Raw genomic sequence first — 19,664 nt, forward strand, 5'->3', positions numbered from 1 at the left:
TCCAATCTACATTGGCTTCCAACCTTTCATTTTTGGCAACCCACCTTTGGATGTTTTTCCATTTCCTCTAGACTACTCCTCTCACCTCTCCCATTGACGAATTAGAAAAGATTTCCGATGGATATATTTAACAAAAAGAGTAATTTATACGAATCCTGTTTCGGATGGGCACGTTATGTCTTCGGTCCCGGCTGCCTAAAAAGCAGTCGTTAGGTCATGTCGTTGCCCTGAAATTGATCAGTTGGGATCTGAAAACTCTGACACCAGACTTGAGCCAGTCAGGTCACTCGATATTATTATTATACGAATCTTTTGGAAATCGATCCCTTCAGGCGTGATTCTTCAATATTTCCAAATCATCTCTGAGAATATCATCTATAGTCCTTAGATTCTCGATTCTTTTCCAATAATTCTCTTCCTATTAGTTAATTCCACCTTGTGAAAATAATTAAGAACTGGAAATTTTGTGAAGTGAACAACTTCAAGACCTATTTGGACTATATGTAACCTTAGGTAAATTTGGGTGAGGAATAGCACAAGGCACAAGGATACCTTATTTTTTCTCTCCCTATCTTGATTATTATTATTATTACAATTTAGTTGCGTAAAGCCACACATTTTTGAGCAAGGCTCAAGTGGCATGCAACATGTCAAGTTCAGGATCGGGATCCTGAGAATGCGTTGAAGCACTCCTCTATTGTATAGGGACATGCCTCTACCAATGCCCTGGTTATCTTAGATAAAACACCTTATAACCCCCACACAACCTAATATCCTCTGGAATACAATTATAAAACTTCAATCCTGAATAATACGGTCCTTTTTCAAGCAGAGAGAGTCTATGAATTGGGAGCTGGAACAAACATGCATTTCTACCTCGAGTTCTGTATGCATGATTAATTCTGTCGACATTGAAAATTTCTGAATTTTTGAACACAAAAGAAATCACTTCCAAGAAATAGATAGCTGGAACAGAAGAAGCTGGAGTCTCCTGAGTATAGGTTTACAGGAAGAAGAAGGACTCACCCCTCAAGAACCCGAAGTGCTTTTTTCTGCATTTTGAAGCATGTGTTCAAATAGTTGCTTCCTGACCCTCAAATAGAATACTAAATCTAATCAATGAAAGGAAATATTCATGATAGATCCTTAGAGCTGTCGTAATATTTGAATTTGCCTTTACAGTTCTCAGAGCGAAGAGAGCATGATACATTCTTGTTTGGAGCATTTCCACGTGGCTATCCCACTTTGTGCCTGACCTTTTTAAAAGATGATAAAGAAGATAATTTTGAATAAAATTTAGAATTTAGAAATAGGCCGACACATCTAGAAAACATCTGAGTCTTTACCTAATTCATGCAGGTGAACGGGCTAGAGTCAAGAAAACTTCAATTAATCTTGCCATGCCTGATTTAATAGGTTTCTATTATAGAATAACACTACAATTTGGAATAATTGAAAAATACAAACAGCTTCAATAAACATTGGCAACTAAAATCGAACAACAGAAACAACAATTTCATGTTACTTTGTTGACATTCTTCATCTGATTTGGGGCGCATTACTATCCCTCATTTAGATAGCAATACGTCACAAAACCAATCAATATCAGTCATAAAATAACAAATTAATTTCAACATGAAATTACTCCTAACCTACCTAATACCTAATACGCGGGTTTTTACAGCCTTCCGGCCGTTTCCCGCACTCAACACGCCATCTGCCTTTATCTCGCCATACGTCTTGTTGGATGCCCCTGCTCTCCATGGCCTCTTCTATGTTTTGTTGCCAAACCGTTCGTGGTCGTCCTCGTTTCCTCCTCTCAGCCGGAATCCACTCATATACCTTCCTTGGTATGCGACTGGGGCTCATTCTTCTGAGATGTCCGTACCACTGCAGTTGTTTTTCCTCCACCTCATCCACCACTGACCTGTCCAATTTCATTTTCTCCCTTATAACCTCATTTCTCACCCTATCTCTCAAGGTCAGCTGGCAGCATCTTCTCCAGTAATTCATCTCCATAGCCAATAATCTTTGAAATTACTCAAGAAAGAAAAGCCCGTTGAACACAAATTTCGTCGATAGTAACCCATATAACCCATTTCATAATAATTTTGAATCCCCACTTTTGATTGACATTCTCGAATGAACCTTTGTTTCTCTACACTGCACTTTCGTTGGTCTGTACGTTGCTTTATCGTCGGAGTTACAGTACCTTGTTTTTGGCGGTGAACTTTTACCGGTTGAATTTGGCTTGACGGCGACGTCCTCTTACATCCCTAGACCTGTCGTCTGAACGGGTGTCTTGAAGCGGTGTTACATAAAGTTGCGGAACCAAAGGGGTGGTACATGAAGTTGGTTTGGGGGCACACATGAACCGCTGTAAATAATGTATTACAGCATTAATTTCTAACTCTTCCTACAATTCATCAAAAGCTAAAACAGGAGTTATCTATTGATTACAATTAATTAAATTCTCTCATTCTATTTGAATCCTCATTTTATATAGATTTTATCTTTAAACTACTGATTCTTTGTATCAGAATTAATGGATCTTTCTTCACAAATAATTCAAAAGTTCTGTTATAATTTAATAAATTAGCGTTCAGTTAAAAGCCTTAACGCCATGAGAAAACACAGTCAGAAAAATATAAAATTGAGTCTTAAACTCAATATGAACATAATCTTAAAATTTCATTCCAATTTAAAGGCTATCTTCCTGACTTTCAGCAATACTCTACGATAATATATCTCCAGAAACAATAACTCAAATGTAACATAACTGAAAACTTTCTACACTTCTTTAGAAAAAAATTCATAATTATCTTCCATCACTGATAAAATCAAAAGGATTATTCTCAATCAATATTATTAACTTGAAAAATAACAGGCTTTGTTAATACATACTCTTATGGAAGTTTCAATCAATTAATTCCCTAAATTATATTTTAACCTTATTTTACGTACCTTAGCGGTTATTTGAAGAAACAATTATTTGTATATGATGAAGAAACACAATTAAACTTTTCAGGACATGGCACTACTAGAAAATTTAAACTTTAATAAAAATAAAACTAGCTCCTACATTAAATAATGAAATAAACTTGTAAACCTGCCAAAAAGGGCGAAACATAATGACTACATCTTTGCTCTCGTAGTGCTCCTAGCAAAGTGTCCTCCGAAACGTAATCTGGTCCCTCGGCTGGGGAATCCCCCCACTACTGTATTTAGAAACAGGTCTCCTATTGAGCGAAGGGAATCAATTTGACCAATCGTCGCGTGGCTTCTAGAGCCTTTGACCAAATAGTAACTGCAAAATCGGTAGTTTGTTATAATTTCAATGCTTGCTGTTTTCCAACTTGTCGCACTCTATGTCGCGACAGGAAGGCTAAGTTTTAGAGATAATTCCATAATCTACATTCCTCGACGACTCGGAGCCACAATTTTTAAATATCTATCATGGGAAACTCGAAGTCATGGCCGTTCATAATAGAGAGAGAGAAAATAAGTTAATTTATTTCGCTAACTCACAATAATGGCTCTAGTCTATTGCATATTAAATTTACTATTATAACTTGAGAAAAGGCCTGAATTAAAAATAGTGCTCGCACAACTTCAAGTTCCCCTGCAGTTTCACCCCTAAAAACCACCTGTTGATCTGTTTTACAGCAATCTTAGCTTTCTCCATGACTTCCTGATTATTGTTACCTGATTATTGATTTTGATGATGTACTTGTCGTATGAGAATCAATAAAGAATCAATCAATCAATAAATGGGTTGTTCAATCTACTCACTGCGTGGGCCGACTCTCTCCATAGAACCTGTGCTCCAAATGCAGGAATAGCGCCCCCTTGGGACCCCCGAGCTCCATCCAATAGCCCCCCTGAACCCAACTGGCACTGGCGGGGCTCTCCCCCCCTATCATCACGAACACCGGCATGTTCTTCCACCCCATCTGCAGCGCTTGTCTGTAGTATTGGTCGTTGATGAAGTATCTCTGTGCAAATTAAAAGAAAACAGTTATTTTATTAGAGTATTTATAGTGAGATCCACTCATATTACTGTGATCATACAATTCGTATGTAATGAGATTCACGTTAAGCTATCAGTATTGGTTGATTTGGAATCATTGATGTTATTTACTAGTAGTTCTGTGAACAGTTGACCTCGTGCTCAGTGAGTTACATTGACCTATTGTTATGTTTTCTCAAAAATTAATTAATAATTTATCAATTAAAAATGTCTAGAAAAAATCCTAAATAAACATAGAGCTTGCTGTCCTATATCGTACCGTGACGTGTCATCCCGGAATGTGAGTGTGAGCGCTGTTATCAGGTCTGGTTGCAACTGTACAACGTTGATGGAAAGATACAATTTTCAAGGTGTTCGATGTTTTTGAACGGGTAGTATTATAGTCAACTGTCTACTAACGTTAATGGAAAGATACATTTTTCAAGATGTTCGATGTTCTTGAACGGGTAGTATTACAGTCCACTAGACAGCTGATTTATGATGACAGTTAAAATCTAACCGAAGAATCTAATCCAAGTGATGTTTTCATATTCGATTCTTGAGCTTGATTCTTTACCTTTTTGTGTTGAAGATAGCAAAAACAATTGTTTTGATAGGAGATATCAAAATCTAATACACTATACGTGTTTATCAACGATTCTCAAAGAAAATTCTCTGATAGGATTTATTTTCACCCCGTCTGCAGAGTTTGTCTATAGAATGGATCTTTAGTATGGTTTGTCTATTAATTTGATGAATTGTATGTAATATTCTCTGTGGAGAGAATGAAATCGGTTTATAGGAGAGCTGCTCTTATGATATATTCCCCCGAGAAAAACATAACAAAACTATGGAGTGATGTACAGGAAAATGATATTTCGGTTGTTAAATTATTATCAGCTAAGACACTTAAGTCACTTGAGTTTGATTCCTTCGATCTCTTACAATGTTGATTCACATTTGTTCACTATGCTGGCTTCCTCAAGCAGAAGTATCTATGCTATCATTAGTTGAAAATGTAGAAAAATCAACATCTGAAAAGATATGGATCAACCCCTCAGTGTTTTAACCTGAAACAAAAAATTCTATCAACTTATAGTCGACTTGTGACCAGAAACTTATGTTCAAGAATAGATATACTGGAGATATACTCACTTGGGTCCAGGTATAGTTGTTATTCTGGTCGAAATGGTCGAGTTTCTGTGTAAACCAGCCCTGGTAGGGATTCTGAGCATCTGGCAGAGGCTCGGGAACTCCCAAACCCAGAGGGAGTTCGAAAGCCAGTCCAGTCATGGCTTGCAGACCAATCAGCAGGAACGTCAAAAAACGATGTATATCCATCGTGGATTGTGTGGCTGGCTATCTGAAATATCATGATGAGTGAGACCAGCTTAGGAAAATGGAGTTTCCCCTAGTTTCAACATATTGAAACACAACCATTCATATGTATTTATTCATTTCACATTCACAAGATACAAATAAAAAATACAGAGATACGAATGAATAGAAGCCAAAGAAATGACATAACAACAAGAAAAAAATACTAATTAGGGATCTGAAGTGTAAGAAAGGGGAAGATTGAAAGGGTTTTCCAACTATGATTATACATGTTCTAGGAGAACTGTCTATCCTTGAAAGGGTAAAAGCGGTATCAAGAAAGGAGAAGGGAAATGAGGTTTGATAGGACTGGATAAAGGAAGGTATGATTTGATGGGAATCCTTTAGGCTTATGCACTTGGAGAGCGGTCAAGTATTTCGAGTTATGCGGTCAACGTTCTTTCTATAGCCATAATGGTGGCGGTAAAATACTTGGACTTGGATATCTCAATCGAAGACAAATTCAAGATAGTATCAGACAGAGAGTTAGTATCTGTAGTATTAGTATCAATTAAATAATATGATAAGCGTCTCACTCTCATTCTTTCTCTCTCACTCTCTCTCTCTCTATCTCACATGCTCCCTCTCTCTCTCTCTCTGTCTCTCGCGTGCTAATTCAAATAAAGTTCAGTTAATTGTCCTAACAAGTAGAACTTACAATATAGAACAGAATTCGCCACTAGATATTATGAATAGAGTAAATTAATGAACTGAAACAAATAATTTTACTATTTTTGTAGAGCATACAGACATTTTATTGAGTCAGCTTCCATCTACCGGACAAATACAATACTATGTCCAACTACGTCCAACAACTCTTCCACCAATCACAAGCGACTAGCTTCGTTCTAGCACAAGCCCTTCAATCCAATTGGTCGATGACAAATCACTATCGTCATAAACTCAATTTTTGTGAGAGTGAGTTAGCAATTCCAACCAACCAAATGTGACAAGACTGAATTTAGGCGAATAGTGAGTTATACTACGAGTAGATCTACTTCTACTAGTGAATGCGGTTCAAGTAAGTTGTAAGTGATAAAATTCTATCTCTAAGCAGTAAATTAATCTGTTAAATCTCTAATCTGTTTAAGAATCGAATCATTATTTTCGTGAAAAATATCTAGCGAGAATGGACAGTGACAGTAAATTGTCAAGTATTTTTGAGAGATGCTGTTCAATGATCAAAAAATTAATAGAATTGATCTCAACCACGTGACGTAATGATAAAATAACATCGAGGAGTAGTAGAGTGATGTTAGTGGTGTAAGCAATGTGTAAAGCAATGAAATGAACGTTTCTAAATAAGTAACATTTCACTAGACTAGGGATGGTGGAAACTATTGGTTCTAGAGGTTCCAAAAAGGAAAATCAGGCCCTGTCCTGGTGTGTTAGTATTTATGTGATAGCAACAAGCAATATAATACGGTATACAACCATATAATACATCATTTTATGATAATAATACCACTTTTAACAGGCCTTCTACCTCAGAATGGGGATATGAATATCGCAATTTAACATTGGAAGAGTTCTGAGATTCACGCTTCCGTTTCATGAATATGTGAACTCTCCAATATCGGGGAGTTTTCAATTTAATAGTTCTCGTGGAATGAATCACGAATATAAATAATGTAAATGTATGGAATTATACTGCTTTGCTGAAATTTCTCCATTGACTGAAATATTGAATTAAAGCTCAAGTAGCCCTGATACCTTCTTTTTATGATTATTTCCAAAGGAGACTTTCAAGAGTCTTTAAACTTTTCCTCACAATTTGAACACTATTATAGAGTGAAAATTGACCCACTTCTAAGTATGGGTAGACTCACCTGAATAAAAATAGTACTATCCAGATGCCGACCTTCCCTTCAAGTGATAGTTCCCATGTATCAATGCAATATTTAATTCAATGCCTATAATTATAATCCTTATCACGATGTCAGGTAAATGATCAATTACCTGCAAACATAGACCTGTTTGTACTTTTACATGTCATTCTATTGTTATAATTCAGTGATAAGAGACAATTAGTGATCTGTTCATGTATGATAGTACATTATATTACAACTCCATCTACGTAAATCAAGTTAATTTATCACACAACTTAAAATACTAATACGGTAATGTGCCGACAATGTTTTCTCAAGTTAACATTACATAACATTCGATTTATCTGAAATAATTGAATTACTGATTTTTGAAAATGATGTTTGATAAATCACACGCTAAATAATAGTTCTTATCAATCAATATCGTTATTACATCATCAAGTTGGAATTGCACATTAATTGAGTTGATAAAATTGTAAATTGTCAGGGCCAAGCCACACGAAGCATTTTTTCAGACGTGTCGGTAGGGCAGTACGCTCCCCGATTGGCTTGATTGGGGATGATGTTCGGAAATCAGCTGATAATCAGCCAATCGGAGAGTTTCCTGCTCTACCGACTCATCTAAAAACGCCTGAAAAAACACTTCGTGTGATTTTGCCCTATAGCTTGATGTTTGGTTCCTATAACAAGATATTTCATAAGCAGTAAGCTTTGAAGATGTCAAATAATTATATTTGGACATGCTAATGAGTAGGAGTTGTACATTTTCAAGAAAATCTAATTACATTCTCATTTACTCCCCAATTTTCATCTCTTTGCCTCTGTCGAGGCTCCATCCTGACTTTAAAAAACATCTTTTGGAACAAATGACTGAAACTGTCCGGCCCTAGAACGATCACATGACAACCATCCCTCACCCATTCCACCAATATAAACCTTTAAACCTGTTATAGAATGAATTGTATATATATTATATAAACTCATTTCATTTCAATCATTCACTGCATACTGCTGTATATTACTGAAAGTTGATAACCCTGATCTACTTTCAGCCTACTTCATTTTATTAATCAATTATTTGATCTTATCTACCTATATAATTATTTTACTTTATCAATTTTCTGTTTTTTTCTCTTTAATATTCATATTGATTAAAACTTTTACAATATTTCCATTAATAAATAAATCCTTAGTTTAAATAACGAAATTAACGTTTTGGTAGAGAGTTAGTGGGGAGGATATTTTTAATATTCTTTCCGAAGAATGGACATTGATATGTCCAAAGCTCCGCCAATTTATGTAGGTGCATAACAATATAATTATCATCTATAGTTATTATATTACAAATTGCTTTTTTCATATCATATACAGTTCAATAATTATTTTCTTAGTCTATATTATGTAAATTCATCCATAATTTTGCTGTATTGTAAGCTATTGTATATAAGTGTATAAGCCAGTATACATTGTAATCTACATAAATAAAGTACTCAATCAATCAATCGAGCGGCCTCCCTGATGATATCAGATACTATTTGAAAATTTGATAAACATTATACTACAAACCAGTCTAACAAAACATCGAATATTTGCCATTCTTTGGACTGTATTGTTTTATTCCTATAGTGAGGTCCACGTTATAATGACAGTATTTGATCAACTTTGGTTTTACTATCCTTGTCTATCATTTGACAAAGCCGGTGGTAATATCCTTTTCTAGGTTCACAACGATGCCAATTATATTTTAGACGGTGTAGAAATATAATTAATTAATACAGAGAATCGGCATCGCTATTCTTTTATCTTTATCCACTGCCATTATAACGTGGACCTCACCATAGTGATTCATCATCAAGTGTATTCCAGCCAATCAGGTGCTTGAAACAAGGATTTCGACCAATCCCAGAATACGTTCTGAACATAATCTTGATTCTGAAGACTGATCTCATAAAGCATTGTGCATCAAAACTTCTCGTTAATAATCCGATATAATGATAGCATGGTTATAAAGGTAATTTCTACACTCTGAAATTGTATCTTAAAATATTCAGTAATTAGCTTTTACAAGCATCAATAACCATGAAGTAAATATACCGTTAAACTTGTATTATTTTTCCCTTGTAGGTACTTCTAAGCTGCCTACTACAATAAACTTCTACTATTAAGATTCTCTTACTACGACAGAAATCTTTATAGATTCAAAAATAAAGAAAAATGTGAACCTCCACTTAAAGAATCTCTGCCTTGCTTTCATAAAAGAGTTACATGTATTTTGAGCATATAAAACTTCTGTAAAACTGTTTTGATGATAAATCAATCACGTCACGAGTTATTAATCCATCACAATAAACCCGCCATATAGAAGCATACCTAACAAATGAAACTCAAAGAAGGAGAACAGTAGTTGTCTATTTTTTCCTACAAATATTCTCATTTTCATAAAATTATGACCTATATTACTTTACCTGTACCTCCTCTCAAATTATTACCTTTCCATTTATTCATTGATTGATTCCTTCTCCTTCATCTATTTGTGTTTTCATTCGCATTTCATCTCCCATGTTCATTAACTTGAAAATGGAATAGCTTCCTGATGAGGGGAATTAAGATCATTTTTAAGATTCAAGGTGGCACAATTCGGATTTTAAATTATTCTTCAATTCATGAAAAGTAGTCCAACTTTGCACATAATTGCTTCCTGATAGTTCGGTACTCACCTGAACTCACCTTGTCGGTTTGTTATCTCTTGATGATACCAAGTGGTTCGATTGAATGTTTGTCCCAAAAAGTAAAAGTGAGGGATCTATTAAATAAAATAAATAAACTACTGTACTATATACTACAAAAAAAATGATATGCAAATGAATCATGAAGTATTTTCAAATCTCTTGATTTTATTAGCAGAGAATCAAAATTTCACTTCAACCAAAATTTTAAATCAATTGCAAAATTATAATAGTCATAAATTTTGACTAACAGAAACTTGACCAATAGTCATAATTATTGACAATAAATTTCGGATTGATTCTTCTGGATGAGCAACTAAATTTGAATTGAATTAGGAACAAAAACAGCTTAACCAGAACGAAACAATCAGTCTGCTCACGTAACACCCCCCTCGAATTCTATTGGTGGATGACAAACAACATCGACCAATTACGTGCGAGAATACTTCAGATGCTTTGTAGACCCCCATTACGTCATTACGTCATTCAGACACTGTTTTGTTGCTTCATACTTATAGAGAGGAAGATCACCAGCATAAGATACGTTTGATGGTATTGTCATATCCTCAATTCTTGAAAAGGTAAGCCGTATTATAACTTCAATGAATGATGAATTTTGTAACTTCATCAACAAGAAGATGTAGGAAACTGTATGTGGCAATAACTGTGAAGACTATTGAACGTTTCTTCTATTTTCAATCAAAGCTAATGGAACGCGAGTACTTTGAAAATTTTCACAATTTTTGTGAATAAGAGTAGGTAAAGTGAATTATCACTTTTAATTAAATCCCCGATGCATTCAATCATAGCTTCCTTATACTCTTAGTCCTTATTGCAATTTTGGACTTCGTATAAAAATATTATTCTCTTTTACTGTCTTATCTTGACCTACATCTTTTCTACATTTACCTCTTTTTTCCTTGAACTTCAAACTTTACGTATTTGTAGAGCTTATATTAGAATCACAGGGTCGAGGAAAAGATTAAACAGGCTTTAAAATAATATCCCATCCATTTGTAATAATCATGCGAGTACTGTTCATTTCTACTCATTATCAAATTCATTGTTATGAAGTGGTATTTATTATTTTATGATCAAGTAATGGGGTGGAAATAATACACTTTTCATAATTACATTTCTAAACTCTGTTTATTAATGCTATTCAGATAATTCCTATGTGATGATTTCTCGTAATAGAATCAATATTGAAACGTCAGGAATTTGCAATATATTTTCATTGTTGCATCATTCTGTCTAGAAACTGGCTGATTTTCCTCCTGCCAGCTTTGAGAGAGGGGAGATCGCTAGAAAATGGGGTATTCATGTCTGCACAGTGAGATGTACCTGGAAAAAAGAATTAAACAATTTCGTTTACTTTATTAAATTATATAAAAAAACCCAACACTGATGAAACAAAGACTTTGTTATAACGTAGCCTATTCATTTTTTCTAATTTCTGAACGTAATCATGTACGTATCGAATGTAATCGCTCTTAAGACTTCATAAGGTTTAGCTGCTGAAGTCAATCTGTGATTGATACAAGGCAACAAGAGCGTACTTGAAGACCGTTCTTGAGTATCGTCCAAAAATACGTCCACCATAAATACCGTATGTTAAACGTAACTGTTCCATCAAGAATATATGCTGACATACTAGTAACTCTTTTGGTTCATTGAGATGCATATTCAAATCATAAAATTGCAATATTATTTTAAGATTTCCATTCATTAATTTGTGTCACTTCAAATAATTTTATTATTACAATATTAAAAATAATAGAATTTCCTTAGCGGAAGTGGAACAGGAAATAAAAACCATTATTTTTTCTGAGAGAATCTCCATAGTGAATCATCACAGCTCTTCTCATCTGATGAGCAAGTTCCATTCTATTTGGAGAATTTGTTGCAATACCTTGGATCTAGTAATCTACTTCTAACTACTATCAAAAATCATTGATCGAAACAATATATCACGTTTATTAATAGTCCAGTCAAGGAACGACTATAGAGGGAAAAGTTGGGAAGACAATTTTTGACCCCGCAGTTCTGTTTAGGGTAGTTGAGAGGTAAACATATCAAAAGTCCCCAACCCTACCCCCTGTGATAAGGGGATGGGGTGGTTTAAAGGTACCATTTTTTGGTTTCTCGCATAAAACTTGAAAACTATGTATCCTAAGGACTTGACTGTCATATAACAAATTAAAGCTTACATAATTTGCCACAATATTTATTCCACAACTTTTTCTATATCTCCACTAGTTTCCGAGATATCCGGTCTTGAAGGTGTGACATTTTTGGAAAAAAACACGTTTGCCACAATTTTTTTCTATTTTTGTTCTTATAGGGCAAATTAATGTTCTCTAGATATGAGCGTGGAAGCAAAACGCTGAAAAATGCAACTTTTAAACCACCCTCATCCCCTTAGCACATTAGTTAGGAAAGGGGACTTTTGATATGTTCTCCTCCTAACTAGTCTTAACAAAGCTGCAAAGTCAAAAATTTTGTTCAAAAGATTCCCTCCAAATTCCTTTGTCAATTGGTCTATTGTAGCGAAAATTGAGATTTCAGACTCAACACTAAAGATGCTACAAAAGGTGTAGGGAAATTTGTAAAAGCGTGAAGTTATACATCAAATTGAAGAGAATTTAATGCCTTATAAGCTCATAATCAGCATGGATTTTTCCCGTCGATTTTTAAAAAGTTATAAGAGCAAGAATCGAAAAAAATTTGTGGCAAACGTGTTTTTTCCAAAAATGTCACACCTTCAAGAGCGGATATCTCGAAAACTAGTGGAGATATAGAAAAAGTTATAGGATAAATATTGTAACAAATTATGTAAGCTTTAATTTGTTAAATGACAGTCAAGTCCTTAGGATACCTACATAGTTTTTAAGTTTTATGCGAGAAACCAAAAAGTGGTACCTTTAAATCACCCACACCCCCTTGGCACATGGGGTAGGGGTGTGACTTTTGATATGTTTACCTCCTAACTACCCTAAACAGAATTGCAGGGTCAAAAATTGTCTTCCCAACTTTTCCCCCTATACCCTTTTTTGAGCATTCATTGCCTGGACTATAAAGAAAATGTATTCCTGAAAAAGTTACAGTTGGCTATTTCAATTCGGAGGAGAAATTTTGAAATAATTCAACTGGAAATTTTCATACGTATTGAATATCTTTAAAATACATCCAGATAGCATAGAGTAAATCGAATTGTGTAGATAATATCAACCTTTCAACCTCATGGTAATCTTAACTTACTAGAAACTAGAAACTCTCCATTGTATATGGAAATAGACAGGAAAAATCCCACAAAATTATTGTTTTTGATGACAGTACACCAACCTTCTATAATAATAGCTCCCTGGTTAGCCGTAATACCTAATGCTTTCCAAGGGTCAATCGATCCATGAACATAGCATACATTCGGATCAGCTGTTCTGCCCTTATATACCGTGTTGGTGTCGTCAATCCTTTTATATATTCTGTCATCTGTGAACCTGTGGTGTATAAGAAATGAAATAAATATTAAATGGAATGTGCAAAAATACAAGGTTCGTCCCAGATTTCAGTTGCACTATTTTTCATAGCCCTGCACATGGCAGGAGAACGCTGGAATTCTCATGAAACTTTCTTCTAGGTCACAAAGTAGAAGGAATTACTTACTTTTTCCTTAAGAATTTCTTACTTCTTCCCTGTGTCTAGGTTTAATAGCAGTGCCGTAAACTTTTTATGCGGCTGCCGTGATACATTCATCAGTTGGGATCAATCCAATTTGGAGTTACCACTCACTTCTACCGCCAGATGAAAAATACGTAGTGTCATCCGTTTTTCAACGGAAGTTATCATAAAACATCATTCATCATTGTAAGTATGTGAGTTCTTAATAAGTCAAAGTTGAGAATTGAAAGTCCTCTCTGACAACTTACACAAAAATTCAGAACTGCCAATAATATTTTGTAAATACAGTAAGAGCTTATAACTATACAGTATAAGTGAAGTGAACTGCCCAAAATATTTTTGTGAATAGTTCCCAAACAGTATAGCTCTTCTACAGTATAAGTTGAGAGGGATCAATCTATTGTTGTTACCAAGTTGTGAATCCTTGTCTGCATGCTTCAGTGTAAGCTCCGGCCGGAACTGTTGAGCTGAGTAGAGCATTTTTCTCGTTGCTGGTCTGGTAGTATCCGAACTCATTGCAAGTTTGCCATACCCATTGCTTAGCTGAAAAATCAAAAATAAAGTATGAAATGAATTGAGTGTATGTCAAAATATGTTTTACTTGTGCAGAATGATATTATAAAGCCAATAATCCATTTATTCAAAATCTCACTATTTTTCATCAAAGTTCTCGAATATGGCCTACAAGCAAAAACAGAATGACACTATTCAAGCAATGCTCAAAACAGTAATTTACAATCAATCAGCTTAAGGACAAAGAGACAGACTACAGTCCTCAATAATATCCACGATTCAAATTCAACTTGTATTGGTACACTTATTGTAGATAATCAACTGAAGAATATCAAAAAGAAGAGTAAGTCAATGTGAAAAATTTAATTTCAATTTCATGAAAATTGAAATTGTGTGTATTCCCTCTCTGCAGTTAGCGATTAACACAAAACAATTAGGCACTACTCACACTTACACGACTCAAGTCGCGAAGAGACTGCGACTCCATTCTCTTCATGAAGCAGCATGTGTTTCCAAATGCCTAATGGTGACACTCAGACCAGTTGATTCTAGTCTGCAACTTCGCGACAGTATCGAGATACTGAGTCGCTCGGCGACTCGATGTATTGGTCGACAAGTGACTTGATTTGCGTGGTATTTTTGATGAAGTAGGGTTAGCATTTGAAGTTGAATAGCATGATGTTATTACGTCAATACAAATATTGGTTTATCATAATTGACCGAGCGAAGTGAGGTCTAAGATTCAAGTCGATGGTTTGGCATTTCTCTTAATGTTTGAATGTTTGAATGTTTAAATGTTCATATGTTGCGCATTTACGGCGAAACGTGGTAATAGATTTTCATGAAATTTGACAGGTATGTTCCTTTTTTAATTACGCGTCGACGTATATACAAGGCTTTTGAGAATTTTGCATTTCAAGGATAATATAAAAGGAAAAAGGAGCCTCCTTCATACGCCAATATTAGAGTAAAAATCAGACTATAGAATTATTCATCATAAATCAGCTGTGTAATCTGTGGTTACACAGATGCGTGGAGAAGCCAGTCTATTGCTGAATTTCCATAAGGTCTATAGTTTCAATCAGGTACTTGTGGATGAGAATACTGCGTGAGGTCTACTGTTCACAGAACTACTAGTGTTATGCAACCATATTATGAGGACAATGGTTGTAAAGGTTCTGTGCAAGAAGCACAGAATCTTCTTTTTCTTACAAACAAGGATTAGGCTGAAGCCTGTTTCGACTCACATCAATCGAATTATTCTATTAAGCATACGATTTTGTGAAATTTTCTATTATTTCCACTTGCATGGTCTGCCAACATCTCTTTTGCCTCCTGGCTGAGTGAAGCATAGAGTGAAAAGAAACATAACCTTCTTGTTGTTTCTTTTTTGTTGCAGCATTTTGTTTATGTTTTCTGTGGTTGAAAGATATAGGAAGAATCAAGAGGAAATGAACGAAGAAACAATTGATATGGATTTTGTTGGGGAGGATCAGAAATGGAATAGCATGGAACTAGAGTAGTGACAATGAGTAAGACAAGCGACTCAAAAATGTAAGGTCAGAGAGACTTGAGTATCCCCGACTGGCGTCATACGACTTGAGTCGCGCTAATGTGAGTAGTGCCTCTGATCGATAAGAACTCACTTCCACCCTTGCCATAGGGACTATCCCAAGTAACAGAAGTTCGAAGACCGTCGGCGTATCCCTTGTGGCTGAAAGCCACACAGTACTGGCCCCTGAACACGTCGTTCAAGTTTATGAACCTCTGCAAGGCGTCTGGTTCATTCTCGTCCTCCAGAACTTTGCACATGTCGACCACCTAGAAGTCATATTGTTACCATATTACTATTTATTACCATATTGTAAACAGTAGAGTTTATCACAAGTGTGAGTGGAAGAATACTTGCGGTTGTTATGGGAGTGTTCACACACAGTGAGTTCATTCAACCTGCATCCTGCCGGAGCTTGTGAACACTCTCATAAGAACAATCTTAACTTCTCTCTGTCCAACGCAGATATGTCTATTGGAAAGCTTGATGTAAGTAAAAGTGAATTAACATACTTAATAGTGAGTTTATGATACTTTTATCCAAAATGGCGGCTGATTAAAATTTTTTCAATTAATTCTTTAAAAACTCAAACTTCAATCAGCCGCCGGTTTTAATTAATGTATCATAGAACATTTTTATTGATGTCATCTTCCTAGTTCTGAGAAGGCCTTTAACATGAGTATCTCACAATGGGTGTTTACGTTCAAAATATTTGAGTAACAACCCCTCATTTCTTTAAAAACTAAAACTTCAATCAGCGGCAATTCTGGATTCAAGTATCATAAAACATTTTTGTCGATGCCATCTTTCTTGTTTCAAAAAGGCCTTTAGAATGATGTACCACACAATGGGTGTTTACATTTGAAATATTCGAGTTACAACCCCTAAGTCACCCCCTTATGAGGGGTTGAAATTCAGTTTTACGTCAAAAGGTATCCAATTTATTGAAAGGTTCCCATACATATGACTCACTCTGTTTATTGATCAACGATCAATGTCCTTTCAATCACCAATCAAACTATGGGAGAAGGATCAATATTATGTACAATCTATTCTTATCTGACTAACATTTTTCATCTTCTATTCTTTGACAAATATTTTCTTTCTTTTATTATAGTAGAATATTGGCGACTAACATTTTTCATCTTCTATTCTTTGACAAATATTTTTCTTCTTTTAATATACTGTAGTAAAATATTGTTCGAGAGAAACTGGTTGTATTTTCCCAATCTATTGATAGGATACATTGCACTTTTGTACACCATGGATTCACTTTCATTTACAATATTATTTTGTGCGAAAGAATGTGTTACTCTCCCTCCACTTTGTTAGGGCCCTATGAACGTTCTGAATTGAATCAGCTGTTGTTTTGGACTCGGAATGTGACACGTTTTAGTGAATACGATCGATCCTCATGTAGGCGAAATCCTATATTGACGTTGATCTTGGAATTTTTTTATTGAGATCACAAATTAATTTGAATTCACCTGAAAATTGGCAGGTTTTGGTTTGGCTGGCTGATTGTACTGGACTACTCCTGCCATTCTCTGGCCCTGACCGTTGAAGAACCACTGCACATCCAATTTATTGTCAGCTCTCAGCGTATTGCATAATCTGCAAAGTAATATGAAGATGATACAATGTTTTCTCATTTTGAAAAGCTAGAGGAAGTACTTATTATGATAGATAGATATAGGACAAAACAAAACGTCTATATCTAGAAGTGGATGAAGGAAACACGATTTCATAAGCTTTATATGGAAATGAAGTGATATTTATTGAGAGATTTGTGATTCTTTAATAAAAATGAACCAAAACTAAGAATCTACAGTCTCGGAAGCTGATGTTCTTCAAAGCCGCGAATTGAGAGATTTGTGATTCTCTAATAAAAATGAACCAAAACTAAGAATCTACAGTCTCGGAAGCTGATGTTCTTCAAAGCCGCGAACCATACCTTGCCTATATGCCACGGTGGCGAAGCTACACGGGGCGTGTACTGTAAGATTATCAAATATTTGATGGCTGTGAATTTTTATCAAAACTTTGACCAGATATAGTCATATAAATGTGCGATTGTACAATGAGGTCTTTGGCAGATGTAACCATAAGATTATGGAAGAATAATATGCTCACCAAAATCCATTGCAGAAGCAAAATAGAAATTCAAAAACGTAAGACAATCCATGACAATCATACATATATTCTGTAAATACTAGACCAATATTTTCCAACAGCATTTTCCTATTTGAGAGCAATGGGAAAATACTCACGAGAAAAGTTTTGTAAGATTGTTGCATCCTTCCTGAGTTTTTGACATCACTTGCATTCTTGTGATGGCTTCTTTCACAGTGTTTGAACATTTTGCACCAGAGATAGTAGTGAGTGATTGGTCCACAACTTCGAAGTACTCTGGAGAGGAAAAAATCAGTGATTCAGGAGGAACTGAATAGAGCAAATCACTTGAATTACGTATAACCAAAGATAAACAATAGCGTGAGTAGATACCCCATGGTATTGGGTTTGTGTCGCAACTCAAGTCGATAGTTCGCGTAGTTCTTTCCCGTGAAGCTGTATGACGCTGGTAGTCTCTCACATTATTGTGCCGTTCATACACTCTCACCCCAACAAAACAGTAAAAATTGACAGTAATCAACAGTAATCGGGTTGAGTTAACAGTAAAAGTTGCGAGATGAACGTCCTATACCATGGGATATCTACTCACGCTATTGTTTTTCTATGGTATGTATAACTTAGTAATACTTTGAGCTCAAAAGTAATGGTATGCCTCTCATTGACTTGATGCTAAATGACTACATTATTCGCATGGAAATTGAAAATAGTCTGTTTATGCAGCCTATAGTGAGTTTCACTTGGGACTGTGAGCATTCATTCTATTTAATTATTTGTGGATACAATTATTGCAAATCATATGAATATGATCGGGTAAGAACAACAGGCACAGCAGCCCAAAACTATTCTGTTCCCAAATTTAGAAAAATAATAACATGTATAAAAAATAGGTTGAGTTAAAAATTGATTCTCATGCAATGAATTGTAATTCACAGTTTCACGAGTATCAATTCAGTTACTTCTGATTTCGAACATCATAATCTGTAATCTAAGCTGAAAATTACAGGAATTAAGTAATCTAATAAATATAACTTCCAAAGCTCAAGCCTAGGGATGATGGAGACATCACTCTCAGAGAGAAGTTTACTGAGATTTATTACTTCAAACTATCCGCATTCCTCATAAACAACCTCAATGCTTCCCAATGAATCAATGCTGGAAGTTTGAAGTGAATATCTCTATCAAAATATAGGATAGAGAAGAATATACAGGAATACAATGAGTTTGAGAACAATCTCAGTCTCAAAAAGTATACTAGGTTGATTGATTGTGAGATTCACGTTATAAAGGTTGAACCTGATTAACATTGGTTTGCTATCCTTGTTTGTCACTAGACAAAGCAGATAGCGCTATCCTTAAATATCCAATTCCTCGAATAATTTGTAGACTTGTAGACTATGTAGAAATATGATTAACTACTGGAATATTCAATCTCGATTATGAAACTTCATTATTAAAAATCATAAAATGATACTTTTCCATTGTTGTAAACGTATGGATTGGTTAGTGGGGAGTCCCTTAGGAAGTTCCACTCCGCCTACATAACCACAATCTCCCATGATGGAGAATTGTTATACTTTTTCTTATTATAGTTATTTCCATGGTTGATATAATGTAATATTTGATAATGGTAATGAAATGTGATATTATGTAATGATGTTATTATATTTGAGATTTGATTAAATCAACAGTAAGGCCAAGCTGCACAAAAGCCTGTTAAATTTTAATCCTGATAAATTCCACGAGAACCAATCAGAGAATGTTTTTCTGAGAAGAAGGCTACGCATTCAATTATGATTGAAATTTAACATTCTTTTGTGCAACCGGGTGTGAATATTATTCCTATT

General features: G+C 35.0%; 1 protein-coding gene across 1 annotated transcript in view; it reads right to left on the reverse strand.

The window, feature by feature from the left end:
• Positions 1-19,664, reverse strand: part of LOC111052660 — a 34,197-nt gene that overhangs the window by 10,363 nt on the left and 4,170 nt on the right. The window contains exons 5-12 of the mRNA XM_039431487.1: positions 17,958-18,096; positions 17,175-17,301; positions 15,782-15,956; positions 14,033-14,165; positions 13,287-13,441; positions 7,216-7,256; positions 5,165-5,368; positions 3,793-3,995 (exon numbers count right to left, since the gene is read on the reverse strand). Of these exons, the coding sequence (XP_039287421.1) occupies positions 3,793-3,995; positions 5,165-5,368; positions 7,216-7,256; positions 13,287-13,441; positions 14,033-14,165; positions 15,782-15,956; positions 17,175-17,301; positions 17,958-18,096 (1,177 nt within the window). The remainder of the gene's footprint in view (positions 1-3,792; positions 3,996-5,164; positions 5,369-7,215; positions 7,257-13,286; positions 13,442-14,032; positions 14,166-15,781; positions 15,957-17,174; positions 17,302-17,957; positions 18,097-19,664) is intronic.

This window comes from Nilaparvata lugens, chromosome 6 (genome assembly GCF_014356525.2).
Source record: "Nilaparvata lugens isolate BPH chromosome 6, ASM1435652v1, whole genome shotgun sequence".
Lineage (NCBI taxonomy): Eukaryota > Metazoa > Arthropoda > Insecta > Hemiptera > Delphacidae > Nilaparvata > Nilaparvata lugens.